At 42.9% G+C, this 23,099-nt stretch overlaps 2 protein-coding genes and 1 pseudogene across 4 annotated transcripts in view; 2 read left to right on the top strand and 1 right to left on the bottom strand.

The window, feature by feature from the left end:
* Positions 1–4,918, top strand: part of RSPH14 (radial spoke head 14 homolog) — a 239,423-nt gene extending 234,505 nt beyond the window's left edge. The window contains exon 8 of the mRNA XM_079149734.1: positions 4,654–4,918. Within this exon, the coding sequence (XP_079005860.1) occupies positions 4,654–4,798 (145 nt within the window). The 3' untranslated portion in view covers positions 4,799–4,918. The remainder of the gene's footprint in view (positions 1–4,653) is intronic.
* LOC306667255 (immunoglobulin lambda-1 light chain-like) overlaps positions 1–23,099 on the bottom strand; it is a 759,848-nt gene that overhangs the window by 15,089 nt on the left and 721,660 nt on the right. The window lies entirely within an intron of this gene.
* On the top strand, positions 17,675–20,611 carry LOC306667243 (beta-1,4-galactosyltransferase 6-like; annotated as a pseudogene). The gene has a single exon. The product of its transcript is annotated as a beta-1,4-galactosyltransferase 6-like (transcript).

The following is a 23,099-nucleotide window of genomic DNA, read 5'->3' as shown; positions in this document are numbered from 1 at the left end:
CACTGCTGCTCAACTTCCTGCTTTAAGACTCAAACTCTGTACAATTGTACAACTTTCCTCATTCCTAATACTTGCATTGGAGCAATGTCCCCAGTGCAAATGTGCTGTTTCCGGAAACATGATTCACCGCCAGTACTTCCTTTTTTTTCTTGGTGGAGCACAGGATGTAATAATATGCTCTTTATTTTTTGAAAGATGAATCAGAATGTTGAAAACAACTAGATCCTAATCATTTTTGCTAATATGAGGACAGGAATCTTCTTATCATTTATTTCTTATTCTATGAGTGCATATGTCTCACCAAATTTTCCTCCATACTTGCCATTTCAAGTAAATAGGAAGCATATGATCCAAGAATCATGATGTGGTAGAGCACTGGGGTGTTTTGCTGCCAAGACCTACCCCAACAAGTGCAATTAGACATAGCCCTTAAACCAAAATCGTGTACTTCCTCTGGAATAAAGTCTCAGGAAGAACAGTCCTAACATCTGGACAGCTGATGCCCCATCAACCTTTGGCTCCTGAAGGGGTTCAACCTTCCTGTAAAGAGACTTCCTCACAAAACATGGCTCTCCACCCACAAGCATGTGCCCAACTCTTAGAGATGCCATGAGGAGATATCTGGGTGACCTACAATATGGGTTACCTGTCACAGGCAGTATCCCTGAACAAGTTTGGATCAGGCACATAGATCTCTAGCTACACAGGAAAATCCAGAGATATAAAAGAGGAAATGCATTCAACTGAATAAAGGGAATAATGGGAAACCACTGGAGCACTTCCAAAATATGGACAACCTGTGTTTGTTGGGTGGTGGGGTGGTTCACAGATCTCCCCCTTAGCAGTTTTTTCCTATCACCAGTGACCTCGCTTCTCAAAAATCCTGGATTCAGGTGATCTTAAGACCTTAGCATGACTGTTAGAGCTCCACCTGTGATGCTCATATTCAAGAGGAAATGTACAGCACACAATGAGCAGGTTTCTGTCATGCAGAAGACCAGAGTTTCCCTGAGAAGAACATCTCAGTGTTTTAGTTAGCATTTTTACTGCTAAAACCAAACCACCTGACTAGCACAATTAAAGAAGGAGAAATTTTTCTGGGTGCTCACAGTTTTAGAGATGTCAGTCCATAGACAGCTGACTCCATTCCTTGGGAGAACATAATGGCCGAAGAGTGTGGTGGAAGAAATCAGTTCAAGACAAGATAGGGGGAAGTGGGAGGTTCGTCTGTTGGGGTCCGTTCTCTGGAGGGTTTCAGGGTCTGCTGGTGTCCTCCATATCCTGCAGGCCTAACATGGAGGCCTAACATGGAGCACCTGAGCCTGAACCTGCTGGTGGCTGCCTGGGTGGAGGAGCTGAACTGCGAAGGGGAGACTGACAAACATTGGCATCACCCATGGGAGTTTTTGCTCCGCAACATCAGGGACCTGGCCCCTGTGGGTGGTGCTGCCTCTGAGAACACAGATGCAACTGTGGATGCCAAGACCAGACTGCAATCCACAGAGGCAGCAGCTTATCTCCTTTTCTATGGCCTGGGCAAACCACATCTTCCCTGGTTGCGGGTGCCCTTAAAAAGTTATGGATAAAATTCTTAGTATGGCTGAAGGCATCAAAGTGACAGATGTTCCAATCCATACAGAGACGAACTGGTTGCCAAGAAGGGGAAGAAGAGCAATCCAAAAAGTGAATCACAGAAGGAAAAAAACAACTGTGCAGTTGAGTGAGATCTTGCAAAAAAATTTTGCCAAAACAGAACATACATCAGCTCAGACAGAAACAGTTCTGCATGTTCTGGGTCATCCACCAAATCAGAGAGTAGTGGCAACCACACTCAGCACTCTGGCATCTCCTGTCAGAATAGCTCTATCAGTGAGGAAGATCGATCTGTTTCCAGCCAAAGCAGCAACAGCACTTCCTATCAGGAAACAACATTAGGATCTGGAGAAGCTTCTGAATCAGAAACTCCAGTGTGGTTCAGAATCATTAGTTTTTTCCTTGTAGAAATCGGGAGTGAATAGTCACATGACCCAATCCACTGATTCCAGACAACAAAGTAACTCACCTGAAAAGAGTGCTTTGGAATGTTCTTCATTCCCTGCTTCTCAGAGCAGCTCAGAGATTGAGGTACTCTTGCTGGGTTCCTCTGGAAACTCGGAAGTAGAGTTGCCATTACTGTCTTTTAAACCTAGTTCAGAGACACATCAAGTGGGTTAACTTCTAAAACTAGTTCAGGGGCAAGTGTTCCATTATGAGTTTCTAAAAACAGTTTCTCATCAGGCACATCATTACTAACTCCCAAGAGCAGATCAACAAATACATCATGCTAACTTCCAAAAGCACTTCCTAGGTAACTGTGTCACTGTCAGCATCTGAGGGCAGCTCCCAAACCAGCAGGTCTCTGGTTTCCAAAAGCATTTCCTTAGTGTGTCCCATCTAGCTTTATGAGTAGTTCTCAGAGTAGCACCTCACAGTTGCCTTCTAAAAGTTCTGTCAAGTTTTGCATGGCCAAGGCAGAAGAGGACTGAGGCAAGAAAGCAGTATGGGGTAGAGATGTCAGCCAGACTGAGACCAGCTGGTGAAGGAGCATCCCTTGGGTTGAGGGTGGGGTTAAGAGGTCTACTCTATTCCTGTCTGTGTCCTGAGGGCTCAGCACTGCTCTGGACAAAATAAAACTCCTTCAGCAGCAGCCCAGAGTGCAGGCTGATTTACATAAAGTGCAACATATCCCAGTAAGGGGATAAGAGATCCCTGGGAGGAAGCCAGCCCAATGTGGACCTCAGGAAGCAGCCTTGAGGGCATATTTACAATAGCCTGGATGACCCTCTTCTTTGACCTCCTCCGCTGCACAGGTGCTGCTCCAGGGCTCTCACCCACCCATTCATTCCACGACTCTGGAACTAAACTGGCCCTGACACTCAGCCCAGCAAGGTCTGCCTGTGGTGGGCAGGATGCTCTGGAACCTCCTGCAGGGTGGGGCTACGTGAGCCTGAGGAGATGCAGCTGCTAGGAAACGGGAAGTTTTGCTCTAGTGTTCAAAGGTTCCATCCTCCACTCAAGCCCCCTGGCCACTGGTGCTGTGTTTGATGGGGGGAGTGGGCAAAGAGAATCCATGAAGTTCATCCAAGCCTGAGAGAGGGATCTCCTGGAACTGTTCATTCATGTTCGTGAATATAACTTCTTTTTTCCTTCTTGCAGACTCCCTGGCATCCTACGAAGTGACACAACTATCCTCAGTGTCAGTGGCCCACAACAGACAGCTAGGATTATCTGTGGGGGCAACAGCATTGGCAGTTATCTGGTGCACTGGTATCAGCAGAAGCCAGGCAAGGCCCCTGTAGTAGTCATCTCCACCATCTACAATTTTAGCCACAGCCCATCAGGCATCCCTGACTGATTCTCTGGCTCTACCTTAGGAAACACAGCTACCTTGACCATCAGTGGGGCCCAGACTGGGAACAAGGTTGTTACTGTCAGGAGTGGAATGACTGTGCTGCTCACAGTGACACAGGCAGACAGGGGAGGGAGAAAAAAACCCGCCACCAGCCTGGCTACCATGGCCTCTCCCTGCCTTGGTCACAGTGAGAGAAAAGAGCCTGCCACACATATGGATGTTTCCACTTCTGCTCCTGCCCTCACACTCCTGAGAGATGGGGCCTTGTTTATTGGGCCTCTCCAGGCTCAGCTGATTCTATTTTGACCTGAGCAGGGCATTTCAAATGATATGAACTGCCAGCTTCTTAGGACTGCAGCACCACTATGTCAGTCAAGCACCAGCAAGTCTAAGGGAACTAAGGGAGACTAACCCTCAGACAGTTATCCTGGTACCTCGGAAGAGGGGTGTCATTGGAAGATATTAGTAAGGTTTGGATTCTGCACTTGAGTGGATTCATGTATGTCTCAAAAGGAAGGAACAAACTGAAATTCAGTCACATCTGTGCCACAATAGCAAAGGTTCAGAGGACATTATGAGACAATTATTGAGTCTTGATGACTAAACATTTATTTGATAACTGAACAATTTGTCTAGGTAAAAAGTGTGAACTCAGAGCAGCCAACTGTTTGTATACAATTGCTCTTCAGGAATGTCCTGAAGCAAAGAGTTTCTGATTGTTCCCATATCTTCTTGGGCACAAGGGTCCTGGGTCCAATATTTAAGATGATAAAAGTTGTCCATAGCCCCAACACACATTCACTGCAGAATGACAGTGACCATAGAAAAGGGAGAAACATGTGAGATTTCCAGAGGGAAACACACACACACACACACACACACACACACACACACACACACACACACTCGCACTCACACACAAACACACACACCTCTCTAGCTGTAGGGCTGAGACTTCCTTGGTCAGTGGGCCCAAACTGCAGTATTCATTCCCTCCTGGGTAGAAATGACTTGTGAATGCTATCCCAAGTGGATGCTGGGGTGGGATCTGGATTGAGTGAATGGGGCTCCCAGATTTTGGTCTGGGCTAGAGCAAAGTGCAGGAGTGTTGGAGCCTGGTCATCACTACTTCAGTTCCTTCCCTGCAGTATCCCCAGGCTTCTCCCTCCTGCTGCAGAGCCCTTTCACTCCTTCACAATCTCTCTCATCTTCATGGTCTCCCCTCCCACGGCCCCCTTCACTGAGGCCTCCCTTCTGCACAGGCAGGCTCCTCCCAGTGCCCCATGCCAGGCCCAGAGACATGACCAGCCGCTTCTCTTCCCATACAACTGCAGACCAGCTATGATGGCACCCAAGCAAACAGCACCAGAGATTATCAAACTCTTTCAGTCAGGTAGGTGCCAGTAGTATGGCCTGAGCCCTTGGGGGATAATCTAATATGCCGAAGATTAGCCCAGGAGGAACTTCTAGCTGGTCCACATAACAAACACACCTCAGAGGAGGACCTCTGAGTTTGTTGTGGGTGCCTCCTGTTTTATACACCTCACTCCACCTGCCTGAATTTCCTATGTGAATAAAGGTCTTTTGTTACCCAGTTGATATTTCCTGAATCCATTCTTATTATTCATGGTAACTCAACAATTGACTGCAAAATAAAGATTCAGACACCAAACTGAAAAAGGAGAAGTAAATAATACTCTTTTATTCATTCATTTATTCATTGCAATTCTTGTAAAGAGTCTAAATTTCACAAGAACTAAACCGCAAATTTAAAATGTAGCAATATTTGAAGAGAAAAATCTGGTTTATGATTAATTTGCTCATTATTCTTCATGCAATAAATGGTTCCTTCCACAATTGTCATGGCCACAATGTGGTTATGCCCTCTGCAGTGTGCATGTGGCCCTACAGTAGGTACTGGATGGCTACCTTACAACCATGTACAGCAGCATCTACCGCAGTACAGGCTACTGACCCCAGAGGCTCATCCTTCCCAGGTGGATGACAGAAGACAAGGAGCCCTGTCCAGCTGTGGGCTCAGAACACAGAGCTCTGGGGTGTCTCCACAATGACCTGAATGGCTCTCCTGCTCCTGTATTCACTGACCACTGAGGTTCTGTACCCATTGCCAATAATCCCAGGACTGACCTTGACCCTGAGCTTAGCCCTGGGCATGTTGCAGGGGCAAATTCCTAAGAATGAGCCCTATAGTATCCTCAAACTTTTTAGCCCCTAGGATCTCCTAACACAGAGTTGCCCCAGATAGAAGTGACCTTGAGATACACGGTACTAATCTGCTCAGGAAAGGGAATCAGGCAATGGTTAAGCCAGGCCAGCCCAGCAGACTTGCCACTCCTCACAAGTTCTCCAGTTCTAACTGGGCACAGCCCCCAGAAATTACCACCTGCAGGCCAAGGTGGGCTCCTGGTGATAAACAGGCCATGGTTGGTGGGACAGCAGTGAACAATGTGGTACACAAGCAAGCCCTGTGACCCAGCCTGGCCCTCAAGATAACCCATCTCCTATCCATCCTTGTCATGTACTGACACAGAGAGCCCAAGACCAGAACTCAGCAGAGCTTAGTTCGTTTTTGACCTTGACAATTCTGGTGTCTGAGGCAGCAACTGAGGTTTTCTGGGCTTGAGTGTTACCTGATATGAAATGGGGACACTTGTGCTTACCTTAAGAAACTTGTTTTTCATATATCAATGGCATAAAGTTATGACTGAGTCTTACTAAAGATGAGTTTAGTGGAATCTCAGAAAGGAGCACAAGATCCTGGGATCTCTCTGTGGGAATCCAAAGGAAAGAGCTCATCCAAAAGTGTGCTTTTTCCATGGTGGGAACAGGCATTGCTAGGTCTGAATAAGGAGGGAATCTGGGCTTATCAAAAAGGCACCCAAGGCTGAAGCAAAAATGCATGACCATGAATTGAAGTATAGAATGAAATTAAAATGTTAGTTATGTAGGTGATGATAATGATTATGATGATGACAATGATGACCATGATTTAAGAGCCAAAAAGAACTTTAGCACAGAAACACCCTGTGCTCCCCCAGCCCAGCAACTATTCTCATTGCCAAGGAGGGTAGCACTAGACCTGGCAGTAAATATGCAGGAGTCTGGCTCCATAGATATAGTACGTTTCATGTTTCTCTGCTCTTGGTTTTACAGAAGAATTCAAAACATCTTTCCTTTCTTTTCCTAAAGCAAACAGAGCACCACAGTGGGAATATTACCCTGGACTGGATGACAGGAACTCCACCTGCCTCACCTGCTGGTGTACCTCAGATGCTACCTCTCTCTGTTGTTTTGGTCAAGGATGGGTGGGGGCAGCTGTTCTAGAGTGAGGGTGGACTCCTTGTCAACAGAATTTCAGGTGATAGTACTTTAGGTTCACCTGTGAGAGGGATGCTTAATCTCTGAATCTCCTCCACCAGCAGAAGGTAGCAAAACTGCAGCAAGGAGCAGACAGAAGGGAGGCAGGATCTTGCCTGGAGGATCCCAAGAGAGAGGCCAGTCCCTGGATCAACAGGTAGCCATGGAACAGTCTTTGGAATGGAAGTCAGGGCAATCCATTGTATGCATAGTCTGTAGTGGCCAATTTATGATGGTCAGACTCACACATTGTCAGTGACATAGGGCTGAGGGCATGGGTACAAACCAGGATTCATGAGGAGCCTATCTAGAAAATGTGATAGAAGACTCTGGTCCAAGGTGTCAGCCTGGGCAGATCCTGAAGGGCTGTGGGTCACTGGGGAGGCCATAAAACATTCCAGGTGCTCCAGAAGGGAGCTCAAAGTGACAGAGCAGGGAGCCCACGGCCTGTGTCCTTCACACATAATGGCTGCCTGGGTCTCCTGCCCATTCTCAAGGCACATCCTTACTATCCAGCTGTTGTGCAGTGCTGATTCCTTTTTCTTGGGCACATGTGTACACTGCCCACTACCTCTCTCCCTCTTCCAGAAAGATCTGTCCTCAGGGCTACAGTTCTTATGCTCAGGTGCAATGTCAGATGGTGAAGCGGGTACTTCGAACCTTGGCTCTGAATCAACAGCCTCATTTAGGAATCTCTATATAATGTCATGGACTCTCATCTGGTCAGGTCAGTTCTCTGACCTTTGTGTTCTAGATTGTTCAGTGACAGTATCCTCCTGGATAGAGGGAATCCTGACCAACCACCCTCTACACTTTACTTCTACACAACTTAACACTGAGGAAATTCAGAGATCATGCAGACTGAAGCGTTTTCCTCAGGCAGATCTGGTTTCTGGCACATTAATTGTATTATCTAAACCACTGAGGCAATAATAAAACATTCCAGTGGCAGTTGCCAGTCTATTGTGGGAAGGAGGCAGTTGTAGAAGAGAACAATCACCACTCATAAGGTGAAATTAGAAAATGTGGTGAAACCACAGAAGCACCTGACTGTTTATCAAACAAAGTGTCATATGTTGACTGATTTCACAAAAGTAACTAATGACGTGCTGTCATATTATAAAGAAGTGACAATAGTGGGTCAGAAGTGTATCCGAGGGGGCTGGGGAGATAGCTCAGTAGAGCACTCGGTAGAGTGCTTGCCTTGTAAGCACAAGGCCCTGGGTTCAATCCCTAGCACCCCCCCCCCCCCAAAAAAAAAAAAAAAAAAACAACAACAACAAAAAGAAGTGTATCCGAGTGACCAGAGAGTTGGAGGAGGAGGTGAAGTAAGATCCATGGACCACTTTCCATTGGGTCGGGCATGATTAGTGTTCTCAGGAGAGCCCAGCTCAGAACATGACCAGGCTCTTGGAAATTCCACAGCCCTGCTGAGCTCAGCTCAGGACATACCACAACCCAGGAGTGATGGGACAATGATCATGTGTAAATCTCTGAAAGGGAACTGGGATCAGGGTCTTGGAGACTAAGGTGTATTTTCTGTCCAGAGAAGCAGCTAGAAGAAGTTGGAACTCCATCTCTTCTTCTCAAATTCTACTACATCCACAGCTGGTAAGAATGTTCCCCAGAAGAACCCAATGAAGAGGTTCAGGAAAGGAATAAATCTTTTAATCTCCAAACACTCAGAATCAAAAGACCTGAGAGGAAAATAGAGGCTTAGGGAACTCAACTGTACTGTGGACCTCAGGACACAGAGCTCGGGGGCATCTCCACCTTGACTTCCACAACCACCTGATCTAAAGAAGAACTTGCCAATGAATATGCTCTGTACTCTACCATCAGAAGTCAAATCATTCCTCTGTGCTGGTCATCTTAGATGATGACTCCAGGCCTCAATAATTCCTAACCAATTCTTTGTCTCCAATTCAGGGAAAATGGCCATCTAATTAATGGCCACCTTCCATCTTGCCAGGCTCCAAAGAGGGTATACCAGAGTGGACTTAGAAGGATCAGGCTCTCCTGGTGATTTCTGGGTCAGAGTGTAAGAGTGGAAAAAGGACCTGAAGTGAAGGATAGTTAGATACATTCATCTGTTTATTCTCAAAATAGCTGTTTAATCTGTCCTGTGGAGTGATCTGACACCAGAGATCAAACTTCCATAGTGGACATGCTGGGATATGCATAGACCCTCTCTTCAAGGTAGACCCTCCATCCACAGCAGCTGCCAACCAGATAGGTTTGAGAGATGCAGTCTCCATAATAAATGTGAGAGGCCTGTCCTATAGGAATAGTCGTACCTTTGGGCATGGAGAGGTTCTATGTCTTCTTGCTTTCTGATTCATGGACTGACCACTGTTTCTCATCATGTTTGAAAATGTCAAACAGAGAATAAAAGACCTGTCCAAATGACATACTCATTATCTGATCCTCATAGTGTTCCTCTATCTGTAATTGCATGTGGCCTCAAGAGCAAGAAAACATCTAGGTATATTCTAGATCAGTCACTTTCTGCAGACAATCTAACTGATGAGAAAGATGTGTTTTGGCAAGGGTGATTCGTTCCCCTACAAGTGTGTTTCTTCTACATTCATAGTCTCCTTACAATACAAAAATGCAAGAGTCAGTGATTCAAGGTGGCAGACTAGGGGGTGGCTGCGTTTCATGTTGCTCCAGGACTCAGGATTCAAGAAGAGGAGATATAGAGAGACTTGGGACCAACTCAAAGCCGCTGGGTGAGTCTCTCCCGTTGGGGAGGTATCCCGGATGGGGCGGTAGCCCCGAACACAGGGAACTTTGTGAAGTAGATTTGTCTGACGAAGACACCCCTCCCCCCGCTGGAGCAGTGAACGCGGACAACTGGGAGCATCGGAGAGGAGGCCGCTCAGCACAGCGCTTGGACTCGGAGCAACCCACCAGGGCTCTGGGAGGCTGCCCAAAGGAGGGGGTGCGCGGTGAGCTGTTTGGACTGAAAGTGACCACTCCTGAACACCGGGGGCTGCCCAGAGGAGGAGGAGAAGCACGGGCTTGGCATGTCGCTTGGACTTGGAGCAGCTACACCAGGGCTCCGGGCAGCTGTCCAGAGGAGGAGCGTGGTGAGTGGTTTGGACTCAGAGCAACTGCTCCTGAACACGGGGGTTGCCTGGAGGAGAAAGAGGAGCGCGGCAGGGTGCTTGGGCTCGGAGTGACCGCACCAAGGCTACAGGTGGCAGTCAGGAGGAGGAGGTGCACAGTGAGTTCCTGGGACTCGTGATGAATGCACCAGAACTCTGGGTGACTGCCTGGAGGAGAAGGAGGTGCGCAGTGGGTCACTTGGACTCAGAGCGACCGCATGGAACACCAGGCGGCTGCCGGAGGAAGAGGGGTGTGGTGGGTCACTGGGACTCGGAGCGACTGTAAGGGGCTCCCTGTGGCTGCTCAGAGGAGGGGCCGCATAGCCAGGCAATTAGGTGCAGAGCAGGGTCCCAGGACGTAGGCGGCTTCTTGGTGGAAGAGCCGCACAGACAAACTGAGGGGCGGAGCGAAGGCTCCAGGACTGTAGGCAGCTTCTCTGAGGAGAGGCAGCCTAAGGAGACTCATCTGCGAAGGGTGAGGCTTCCAGGACCAGGAGGTAGGTCCAGGTCCCTGGGAACATTGCAGAAGAAGGCTGCCCAGCCCAGGCAGTAGTTGTGAATTAAACGGAACCTCTAGGAGGGGAACTGACCAGCGGGACCTCCCCACCGGGTGAGTCTTCCCTGCCGGGTGAGGTTCTCCCACAAGGACTGTAAAACCAGAGACACAGGCCCAAACTGGCCTTGCATCAGCCCACATCCTAGTTCCCCTTTGGATGACCATTGGTCAACAAGTGGAGGTACCTCTACCCACTAGCAGGGAATATACCCCACCTGAAGGCCACCATCCCTAGAGAGGCAGCTTCCTTGTGGAGCATTATACTATCAACTTCCTCCAAGACTTCAGGCTACTAAAGGCTAAGAGGGGATATATTAGAAATCTTCAGGGACATTATAAGTCAATAGAGGAAATCTGCAATATCTCAGCAGTCCAGAGATACCTGAACAGTATGAGAAAACAAGGGAAGAAAATGTTCCAAAAAAATCTAGATGTTACATCAATAAAATCCAATGACATCATGGCAGAAGAAATGACAGAAAGGGAATTCAGAATGTACATAATTAAAATGATCAGGGAAGCAAATGACGAGATGCAAGAGCAAATGCAGGCACTGAATGATCGCACCAATTGACAGTTAAAAGAGCAAATACAGGAAGCAAAAGATCATGTCAATAAAGAGTTAAAGATATTGAAAAAAAACCAAACAGAAATCCTTGAAATGAAGGAAACAATAAACCAAATTAAGAACTCCATAGAAAGCATAACCAATAGGATAGAACACCTGGAAGACAGAACCTCAGATATTGAAAACAAAATATTTAACCTTGAAAACAAAGTGGACCAAACAGAGAAGATGGTAAGAAATCATGAACAGAACCTCCAAGAACTATGGGATATCATGAAAAGGCCAAATTTAAGAATTATTGGGATTGAGGAAGGCTTACAGAAACAGACCAAAGGAATGGACACTCTATTCAATGAAATACTATCAGAAAATTTCCCAAATCTGAAGAATGAAATGGAAGATCAAGTATAAGAGGCTTATAGGACTCCAAATACACAAAATTACAACAGCTCCCACACCAAGGCACATTATAATGAAAATAGATAGCATACAAATAAAGACAGAATTTTAAAGGCTGTGAGAGAAAAGAACCAAATTACATTCAGGGGGAAACCAATAAGAATATCAGCAGATTTTTCAATCCAGACCCTAAAAACTAGAAGGGCCTGGAACAACATTTTTCAAGCCTGGAAAGAAAATGGATGCCAACCAAGAATCTTATACCCAGCAAAACTTACCTTCAAATTTGACAATGAAATAAAATCCTTCCATGATAAACAGAAGCTAAAAGAATTTACAAAAAGAAAGCCAGCATTACAGTACATTCTCAGCAAAATATTCCATGAGGAAGAGATGAAAAACAAAGAAGCAAATCAGCAAAGGGAGGAATTATCCTAAAGGAATTGTCAAATAAAGGAAGAACCAAGTCGTGTCAAAATAAATAAATAAACAAATAAACAAACAAACAAACAAATAAATAAATAAATAAAATGAGCCAAATGACCGGGAATACAAATCATATCTCAATAATAACCCTGAATATTAATGGCCTGAACTCATCAATCAAAAGACATAGACTGGCAGATTGATTAAAAAGAAAGATCCCACAATATGTTGCCTGCAGGAGACTCACCTCATAGAAAGAGATACCCATAGACTAAAGGTGAAAGGATGGGGAAAAACATACCATGCACATGGACTCAGCAAAAAAGCTGGAGTATCCATCCTCATTTCAGATAATGTGGACTTCAAGCCAAAACTAGTCAGAAGGGATAAAGAAGGACATTACATATTGCTTAAGGGAACCATAAATCAGCAAGACATAACAATAATAAACATCTATGCCCCAAACAGTGGCTCATCCATGTACGTCAAACAAATCCTTCTCAATTTCAGAAACCAAATAGACCAAAACACAATAATACTAGGTGATTTTAACACACCTCTCTCACCACTGGACAGATCTTCCAAATAAAAATTGAACAAAGAAACCATAGACCTCAATAACACAATAAATAATTTAGACTTAACGGACATTTATAGAATATACTATCCAACCAAGAGCGAATACACGTTCTTCTCAGCAGCACATGGATCCTTCGCTAAAATAGACCATATATTATGCCACAAAGGTAATGTTAGCAAATACAAGAAGATAGAGACACTACCTTGTATTCTATCAGATCATAATGGATTGAAATTAGAAATAAATGAAAGAGTAAAAAACAGAAGCTACTCCAACACCTGGAGATTAAACAATATGCTATTACATGATGAATGGATAACAGAAGATATTAGGAAGGAAATTAAAAAATTCTTAGAGGTAAATGAGAACAAAGAAACATCATATCAAAATCTCTGGGACACTATGAAAGCAGTACTTAGAGGAAAATTTATTTCATGGAGCGCATTCAATAAAAGAAGTAAAACTCAACAAATAAACGACCTAACACTACAGCTCAAAGACCTAGAAAAAGAAGAACAGACCAACACCAAAAGTAGTAGAAGACAGGAAATAGTTAAACTCAGAGCTGAAATCAACGAAATTGAAACAAAAGAAACAATACAAAAAATTGACAAACTAAATAGTTGGTTCTTTGAAAAAAATAAACAAAATTGATAAACCCTTAGCCACTCTAAGAAAGAGAAGACGAGAGAAAATCCAAATCACTAAAATTCGGAATGAACAAGGAAATATCACAACAGACACGATTGAAATACAAAACATAATTAGAAGCTATTTTGAAAATCTATATTCCAACAAAATAGAAAATTTCGAAGACATCAACAGGTTTCTAGAGACATATGAATTACCTAAACTGAACGAGGAGGACATACACAATTTAAATAGACCAATTTCAAGTAATGAAGTAGAAGAAGTCATCAAAAGCCTACCAACAAAGAATAGTCCAGGACCAGATGGGTTCTCAGCCGAGTTCTTTAAAACCTTTAAAGAAGAGCTCATTCCAATACTTCTCAAAGTATTCCATGAAATAGAAGAGGAGGGAACCCTCCCAAACTCATTCTATGAAGCCAATATTACCCTGATACCCAAACCAGACAGAGACACATCGAGGAAAGAAAATTTCAGACCAATATCCTTAATGAACATTGACGCAAAAATTCTCAACAAAATTTTAGCAAATCGCATCCAAAAATATATTAAAAAGATAGTGCACCATGATCAAGTGGGTTTTGTCTCAGGGTTGCAAGGTTGGTTCAACATCCGGAAATCAATAAATGTAATTCACCATATCGATAGACTTAAAGTCAAGAATCACATGATTATTTCAATAGATGCAGTAAAAGCATTTGATAAAATACAGCACCCCTTCATGCTCAAAACACTAGAAAAAATAGGGGTAGTGGGAACATCCCTTAACATTGTGAAGGCCATCTATGCTAAGCCCATGGCCAATATCATTCTAAATGGTGAAAAACTGAAAGTATTCCCTCCAAAAACTGGAACAAGGCAGGGATGCCCTCTTTCACCACTTCTATTCAACATCGTCCTTGAAACTCTAGCCAGAGCAATTAGACAGACCAAAGAAATTAAAGGGATATGAATAGGAAAAGAAGAACTCAAACTATCCCTGTTCACTGATGACATGATTATATATTTAGAGGAACCCAGAAATTCCACCAGAAAACTTTCAGAACTCATAAGTGAATTCACTAAAGTAGCAGGTTACAAGATCAATGCTCATGAATCCAATGCATTTTTATACGTAAGTGATGAATCCTCAGAAAGAGAAATTATGAAAACTACCCCATTCACAATAGCATCGAAAAAAGTAAAATACTTGGGTATCAATCTCACAAAAGAGGTGAAAGACCTCTACAATGAGAACTATACAACACTAAAGAAAGAAATTAAAGAAAACCTTAGAAGATGGAAAGATCTCCCATGTTCTTGGATAGGCAGAATTAATATTGTCAAAATGGCCATACTACCAAAAGTGCTATACAGATTCAATGCAATTCCATTAAAATCCCAATGATGTACCTCACAGAAATAGAGCAATCAATTATGAAATTCATCTGGAAGAATAAGAAACCCAGAATAGCTAAAGCAATCCTTAGCAGAAAGAGCGAAGCAGGGGGTATCGCAATACCCAAACTTTAACTGTACTACAAAGCAATAGTAACAAAGACAGCATGGTATTGGTACCAAAATCGACAGATAGATCAATGGTACAGAATAGAGGACATGGACACAAACCCAAATAAATACAACTTTCTCATACTAGACAAAGGTGCCAAAAATATGCAATGGAGAAAAGATAGCCTCTTCAACAAATGGTGCTGGGAAAATTGGAAATCCATATGCAACAGAATGAAACTAAACCCATATCTCTCACCATGCACAAAACTCAACTCAAAATGGATTAAGGACCTTGGAATCAGACCAGAGACCCTGCAGATTATAGAAGAAAAAGTAGGTCCAGATCTTCAACATGTCGGCCTAGGACCAGACTTCCTCAACAAGACTCCCATAGCACAAGAAATAAAAGCAAGAATCAATAACTGGGATAGATTCAAACTAAAAAGCTTTCTCTCAGCAAAGGAAACTATCACCAATGCGAAGAAAAACCCTACAGAGTGGGAGAATATCTTTGCCAATTATACTTCAGATAGAGCACTAATCTCCAGAATCTATAAAGAACTCAAAAAACTCTACACCAAGAATACAAATAATCCAATCGACAAATGGGCTATGGAAATGAACAGACACTTCACAGAAGAAGATGTACAAGCAATCAACAGATATATGAAAAAATGTTCAACATCTCCAGTAATAAGAGAAATGCAAATCAAAACCACCCTAGGATTCCATCTCACCCCAATTAGAATGGCAATTATCAAAAATACAAGCAACAACAGGTGTTGGCGAGGATGTTGGGAGAAAGGTACACTCATACATTGCTGGTGGGGTTGCAAATTAGTGCAGCCACTCTGGAAAGCAGTTTGGAGATTCCTTAGAAAACTTGGAATGGAACCACCATTTGACCCAGCTATCCCACTCCTTGGCCTATATCCAAAGGACTTAAAATCAGCATACTACAGAGATACAGCCACATCAATGTTCATAGCTGCTCAATTCACCATAGCCAGATTGTGGAACCAACTTAGATGTCCTTCAGTTGATGAATGGATAAAGAAACTGTGGTATATGTATACAATGGAATATTACTCTGCCATAAAGAATGATAAAATTATGGCATTTGTAGGCAAATGGATGAAATTGGAGACTATCGTGCTAAGTGAGATAAGCCAGTCTCCAAAAACTAAAGGACGAATGATCTCACTGATAAGTGGATGATGACACAAAAGGGGGGGTGGGAGGGGTTAGAGTTAGTGTTAGGGTTAGGGTTAGGGAGGGGGGCAAGAATGGAGGAAGGAAGGACTGTATAGTGGGAAAAGTAGGGTGGGAGGAGTGGGGGGGACGGGAAAAAATAATAGAATGAATCAAACAACAGTACTATATGTAAATTTATGATTACACAAATGGTATGCCTTTAACCCATGTACAAACAGACAAACAACATGTATCCCATTTGTTTACAATAAAAAAAAATAAAAAAAAATGCAAGAGTCAGATTTCTCAGTAAGAAATCTCATGCTCAGCTTTATGGGCATATGGATATGAAAACTTGGTGGGCCACAGTAAAATTCTGACCATAATCACCCAGTGCTAGCCTTGGATCCTGCAATGTTAGGACAAAGTCTTCCTTCCATAGGCTGCCCTTAAACTTCAGACAGGAGCCACATTTGGGGGGGTTCCAGGTTTCCCTGAACTACTGACAGACTATAAATTTGAGATTATTCCTCAGGTTCAAAAATTTACTAAAATCACCCACAGAGTTCAGAAAAACCCTATGCATACCAAGATGATTGTAAAGAATACACATAGTGTGAGGTCTAGAATGGAAGATGGAGGTCCCATAGAACTTTAGAACTTACATGCTTCTCCCTGTGAGCATTTAGTATATCACCCTCCCAGCATACCAGTGTGTTCAACCAACACTCAAGGGGTTCCAAAGTCAGTTCTAGGGTCAAAGAATTCACGTGCTATTGAATACCATTGCTTTTTGCATTCCTTTCCAGCATCCTCAGGTACAAAACATTTCCATTATGCTGTGCAACTCTTCTGGGTATGTTTTTCCTATTATAGATTCCTATTAGTGTTCCTATTGGATAGCAATATCTCTGTTATCCTTCAAGATATTCATGATGATTCTACATACTTCAGATTTTAAGTCAGTTTTAATTAATACCCACTAGAAATGTAATAATTGTGTCTTAAGTGGAAATTCCTAACATATTTTCATAGTTATATTGGAAGGCCTCCGACTCCACTGAAGCCAAAGAATGTTTGAGAACCTTAGAGAAAAGAACAGCGTGATCTTGTATAATCTACTAGATTAGTCTGTTTTTATGGCTATAACAAAACACCTGAGGCTAAGTTCTTATAGAGGATTCTGAAAATTCAAGAGCATGGCATTGATATCTGTTTCCCTGTGACAGAGTCCCTCCTGGCTGCTTCACAACATTATGGGTGACATCTTTGGGGCTGCCCATACAAGAAGTAGAGATCACATAGTGAGATGAAGCTAGAGGGATTCAGAGGACTGGTTTGCTATTTTCATAACACATCTCTGTAGAGGAAACTAACCAGGTAATATACAATATAATATATAATATGATAAGTGGGATATAATCTTAAAATTCCCTCGCCCTGAAAAATCTCTCACATATTATATAATTCTTTGTATATATTTTTATTCTGAATCTAAAATAAATTAAAACATTTTCTATCTACAAATGTCTGGAGATTCATAAACATGGGAAAATGGGTTGGCATTTCAAACCAGAAATGGAATCTCTTTTGAGTTTCAAAATGGCAGCTATGTCTCCCTTTCATGTAATTATTTGCGGGGGGGGGGGAGATCATTTTTCCTGATTTAAGTATTTTAATAAACAGAGAATGTTAGTATGTGGGTATGGGATTCAGTTTTTGAAGTAACACATACAGTCTTGAACAACACACTTGTAAAATATACTTATTTAGAGAACAGAAGCACCCCCATAGTGTGGCATGTGCTTGCTCTGGAAATTTCAAAATGGCTGGTCACCATGGTAATGTGGGATGCACATTTTACCTTGCATTTCAACTGTCCCTCAGTGAACTGAAGTTCAAATTGGAAATCAGTGGTGTGGTTTTCAGGTTGTCACGGGAAATCTGAAATGCTGCAGTGAAGGTATGCTCACATTGATATTTTGAAGGCTGGTTCTTCAAAGGGATCAGTTAACTTTTACTGAACATATTTTCCTCTTAATTTTTTCATCTCCCACACTCAATCTTCTTTGCTGAGTTTTAAGTATTTTGTGATTTTGTTTTATCACTCAATTTATATAAGTGATTGTTCTATCCAGCTGGTTACCTTAAATATTGTCCTAAGTTTAGGAAAATGGTTCTTTCCTAATGCCAATATCATGTGTACTCTTTGAGTGAATAGATAAAAAGGGGGAGGACATTCACCTTGTTTTCATGAGATCAAAAAATAGAGAGAAAGAGAATATGGATGCTAAGTAAGGTAATCCCATGAAAGCCAAACTCTTCTGAATGTATGTGAACATGAAATAGTAATGTTAGAGAAGTCTAAATCAAGACATTTTTAGAAGGGAAAAAGAGTGAGATTTAAGGGAAAGTTTCCAAGTGGTTGATGACTACAAGATCCCTGGTGTTTGGGGGTTACTGGGAAGAAAGCAAAAAGGGCAGTGCTGTGAGGTAAGAGGAGTGGATACATGATAATGGAGGAAATGAGGGCCAGGGTGGACTTTCAGGAGGATCCATTGATGGAGGATCACAGGTTGTAGTTATTGGTGGGTGAATCTAAGGTAAGTCTCTGGCACCTGGCCCTGAAGGATCTAGAAGAGAGGAGGAAGGACAAGAGCAGGATTATGCCTGATCAGAGCTGGTGCATCTGCAGCAACACTGTTTTCAGCCAGAACTTTGTCCAGCTGCTCAGATGATGGCTCAGAATATAAGTCTGCAGATGTGGAGGGGAGTGCTCAGAAAATATTAGTTCACAGAAATGGGGGTGGGTCACCTTCTATATAGATCCACCAGAGCACCATCCAGGGTATCTGTTTTCCCCCATAATTCACACTAACAGCTCATCCAGGGCTGGAGAGCAGAAGGAAATAACTCTTGGCACAGCCATCCAGTGGCAGTTGGTTTAGAATGGCCTGAGTTCTGAAACACTTTGCCAGGCACACACAGCTCTGCCATTTGTGTGGTCAGCTGCTCATCAGGAAGGTGCACTGTGAGGCAGTTGCAGTGAGAAGAACCTGGGGAGGATGGTGTGCTGCAGTGAGCTGCTCTTCACCACTTGCGCCTGGGCTGGCTGCCTGTGCCTCTCCCACATTCAGCCCCTCCCCTGGCAGTGCCTGGCACAGAGAATGGAATTCCTCACCCTTCCGTGGCCTCTTCAGGTCCTCTGGTCCCTGGGACCCAGTCCGTACTCTCCTCTCCTCCCTCCCTCCTTCCACTAGTCCTCCAGGGCCTCTCCTCCCTGGCTCTCAGGCCTCCCATTCATTCCATGTTCTTTATCCCCTTTTTCCTTCTCTCTAGGGCCCACTTCCCAGAGCTGCTCAGTGGGGCACCTCTGCTTCCTGGGGTTCTTAGCACATTCATGGAAGTTTGGGGCCTGGACAGTGGTCCTGAATCTGGTCTGAGAGCACAGCCGAGCTGCTGGCTGGGAAGAGGAACATGGCTGTGCTGAGGTGGATGATGCAGGCCTCCAAATGCTCCAGCCTAGCCTTCATCTTCTCCTTCTCCTGGCCTTGTCTCTACATCATCAATCTGGCTTCAGGCATCACAAACACATACCTCTGTATGATACAAGCTCCAGAGATAATGTTGAAAGACAACGTGAAGACTATAGGACATGATCGGGCTGTACACAAATAAAGCACCACCCTCAATGGCACGGATTATTCTAAAGGTAATAATTCGAGTGATGATCTTATTCAAACAACATTTTATTTCCCCGAAAACTTCACGTATTCACCATTCCTTCCCTGCCAGGAAATCTGTCTTATTTGTAGGAATTCCTCAGTGTCCATGTAAGGGAATTCAGTTTTGATGAAGTTCATCAGCTCTTCTCTAAGGATTTGGATGTTGAGAAAGGAGGTCACCAGAAGCCAAAAACTGTAAACCCAGATGGAACGTGGCAGGTTCTCATTCCTTCCTGAAATTGCAGTGAACATATTCCCATTTTTTCTTACACCTGATTCCAATGCTTCAGAAACAGTGGCAAAAATTTGCCTTTTTTGTCATTGAACAGACTGGCACACAACCTTTTAATCCTGTGATGCTCTTCAAGTGGGCTTCAAGGAGGCCATGAAGGACAACATCTATGATTGCATGGTCTTCCATGATGTGGATCATCTACCTGAAATTGACCAAAACTATTATGGATGTGGAGAAATGCCTCATCCTGTTACAGCAAAGCTGGATAGATACATGTATATTCTGCCACATGAAGAGATTTTTTTGGTGGTGTGAGTGGACTGACAGTGGAAACAGTTGAGAAACATCCATTCTTTTCCTAAAGCCTTCTGAGGATGGGGAAGAGAAGGTGATGACCTTTGGAACAGAGTTCACTATGCTGGATGTGATTACCAAGCCCAGAAGGAGACCTAGGAAAATACAAGTCCATTCCTCATCATCATCAAAGGAAGTCCAGTTTTTAGGCAGTATAAATCACTATAATATTCTAAGGAGCATCAGTACATGATAGGTTGAACAATTTATTATACACAACAAAAATACTGGTTGATAAGTTGTATTATAAACATATCTGAGAACCTCATGTCAGAGTTAGCCCCAGTGCAATACTGTTAAAAGAAGTAGCTCTCCTGGCAGAGTAGAGCACAGTGCTGGAACATAAACTTGGAGTGCAGTGTTAGTGGAGGTCAGCGACTGGATGTCTCAGTGCCCTCATCGCTGAGAAGAGCCAGCAGTCCTCAAGGTTGACACTGTGGGATTAGACACATTCATCCTTCTTAAGCCCCTCCTCTCTATTTCCAGACACACCCCATGGCCAGCACTCAAACAATAGAGCCCTCACTTGAGACTGGAAGTTGAGAGAGTTCCCCAAAAAGAGACATCTATAGTTTAATTTAAGAAAACTTTTTAATTTCCATTTAAACATGCTTTGTACATATGTAATGTTAATTAATGTGTTCAAATTATTGAGAAATAACATGTTACAGTTTTGCATGTAATTGGTTATGCTTTCATTGGATTTTTATGGACATTTTTATTTGCATGGGGAAAAAACACTGTAAATTTATGTCACTAAAAAAAATTAACCCTTGTGTGAAATGAAGGAACTGTCAATAATTGACAATAAATTAATACAGCAAACTGTTACACTAGTTTTCAGCTTTTGACCTCCAGCCTCTTGTATGGAAGAAGTCACAGCTTTTGTAGAGCTTTAAAGGGAAAGAAGAGGGACTTAAACAGCTTTTCTTCCTGCCAGAATTACCTGTTTTATTTCCTTACTTGCAATCTCGTCAGACTTTGCTAAATCACAACCATATTGTTTATGTATAGTGCATGAGTATTACTGAGAAAATATGAAAAGTTGTGATCTGACTTGTTGTAAACGACCTCTTTATGTTGAATGCTTTTCATATACCCGGGTGTGTCAGGGATTCTGTGCTTCAAAAAATGTTTTCAAGGTTGTTTATACACTGTTTATTGTTAACTTGCTAGTGAATAGAAGTTTTATTACTTCTAGTTCAGAAGAGCCAATAAAACCAATATCTTTGTTTTTAAAAAATTAGTTTTCCTTTTATAGAAGGACCTATTGAAAATCCAGTAGTACTTATACAAAAGAACTGTAGTATTGGATATTAAATATTCTATTTTATGCAGATAAATGCTTAGTAGATAAAAAGAAAATTTTTTCCTTTTTTTATTGTAAACAAATGGGATACATGTTATTTCTCTGTTTGTACATGGAGTAAATGGATACCATTTGTGTAATCATAAATTTACATAGGGTAATGTTGTTTGATTCATTCTGCCATTTTTTCCTCCCCCCCACCTATCCCACCCCTCTTTTCCCTCTATACAGTCCTTCCTTCCTCCTTTCTTACCACCCTCCCTAACCTTAACCCTAAACCTAACCCTAACGCTAACACTAACCCTAACGCTAACACTAACCCCTCCCACCCCCCATTATGTGTCATCATCTGCTTATCAGCGAGATCATTCATCCTTGGGTTTTTTGAGATTGGCTTCTCTCACTTAGCATGATATTCTCCAATTTCATCCACTTGCCTGCAAATGCCATAATTTTATCATTCTTCATAGCTGAGTAATATTCCATTGTATATATATACCACAGTTTCCATTATCCATTCATCAATTGAAGGACATCTAGGTTCACAGTTTCCATATATCCATTCATCAATTGAAGAACATCTAGGTTGGTTCCGCAATCTGGCTATGGTGAATTGAGCAGCTATGAACATTGATGTGGCTGTATCTCTGTAGTATGCTGATTTTAAGTCCTTTGGGTATAGGCCAAGGAGTGGGATAGCTGGGTCAAATGGTGGTTCCATTCCAAGCTTTCTGAGGAATCTCCATACTGCTTTCCAGAGTGGCTGCATTAGTTTGCAACCCCACCAGCAATGTATGAGTGTACCTTTTTCCCCACATCCTCGCCAACACTTATTGTTGCTTCTGTTCTTGATATCGCTATTCTAATTGGGGTGAGATGGAATAGTATGTCGCTCGCAATGACGACTCTTACACAATCTTCTTCAAGCGGCTTTATTACCCCAGGTTCTTACAGAGTTCCCGTAGATCTTCTTCTCTCTCTACCCCAGAAACCATTCCCTTATATAGCCCATCAGCCAATCAGCAGCCTGTCCACGTGCTCATCACATGGACTCAGCCAATCCATTGGCAGTTGCCCCGTGGCATGCGGTGTTCCCGTGCATCTCATGCTCCCGCTGTCAGACCTCCTGAAAGTTGTTTACCACCTAAGTGCTCCGAGGAACTTCCGCTCAGCGCCAGCTTAGCTCTCAGACTTAATGGCCGATGGGCGGGGCCCGTCACAATAGTAGGGAGTTTTGATTTGCATTTCTCTTATTACTAGAGATGTTGAACATTTTTTCATATATCTGTTGATTGCTTGTACATCTTCTTCTGTGAAGTGTCTGTTCATTTCCTTAGCTCATTTGTTCATTGGATTATTTGTATTCTTGGTGTAGAGTTTTTTGAGTTCTTTATAGATTCTGGAAATTAGCGCTCTATCTGAAGTATGAGTGGCCAAGATATTCTCCCACTCTGTAGGCTCTCTCTTCACATTACTGATAGTTTCCTTTGCTGAGAGAAAGCTTTTTAGTTTGAATCTATCCCAGTTATTGATTCTTGCTTTTATTTCTTGGGCTATGGGAATCCTGTTAAGGAAGTCTGATCCTAAGCACCAATTGGAAGATTTGGACCTACTTTTTCTTCTATAAGATGTAGGGTCTCTGGTCTGATTCTGAGGTCCTTGATCCATTTTGAGTTGAGTTTTGTGCAGGGTGAGAGATAGGGGTTTAATTTCTTTTTGTTGTACAGGAATTTCC

Source organism: Sciurus vulgaris (genome assembly GCF_902686455.1).
Source record: "Sciurus vulgaris genome assembly, chromosome: 8".
NCBI lineage: Eukaryota > Metazoa > Chordata > Mammalia > Rodentia > Sciuridae > Sciurus > Sciurus vulgaris.
Note: the sequence above shows the minus strand (reverse complement) of the source record. Positions and strands in the feature narration are given on the sequence as shown.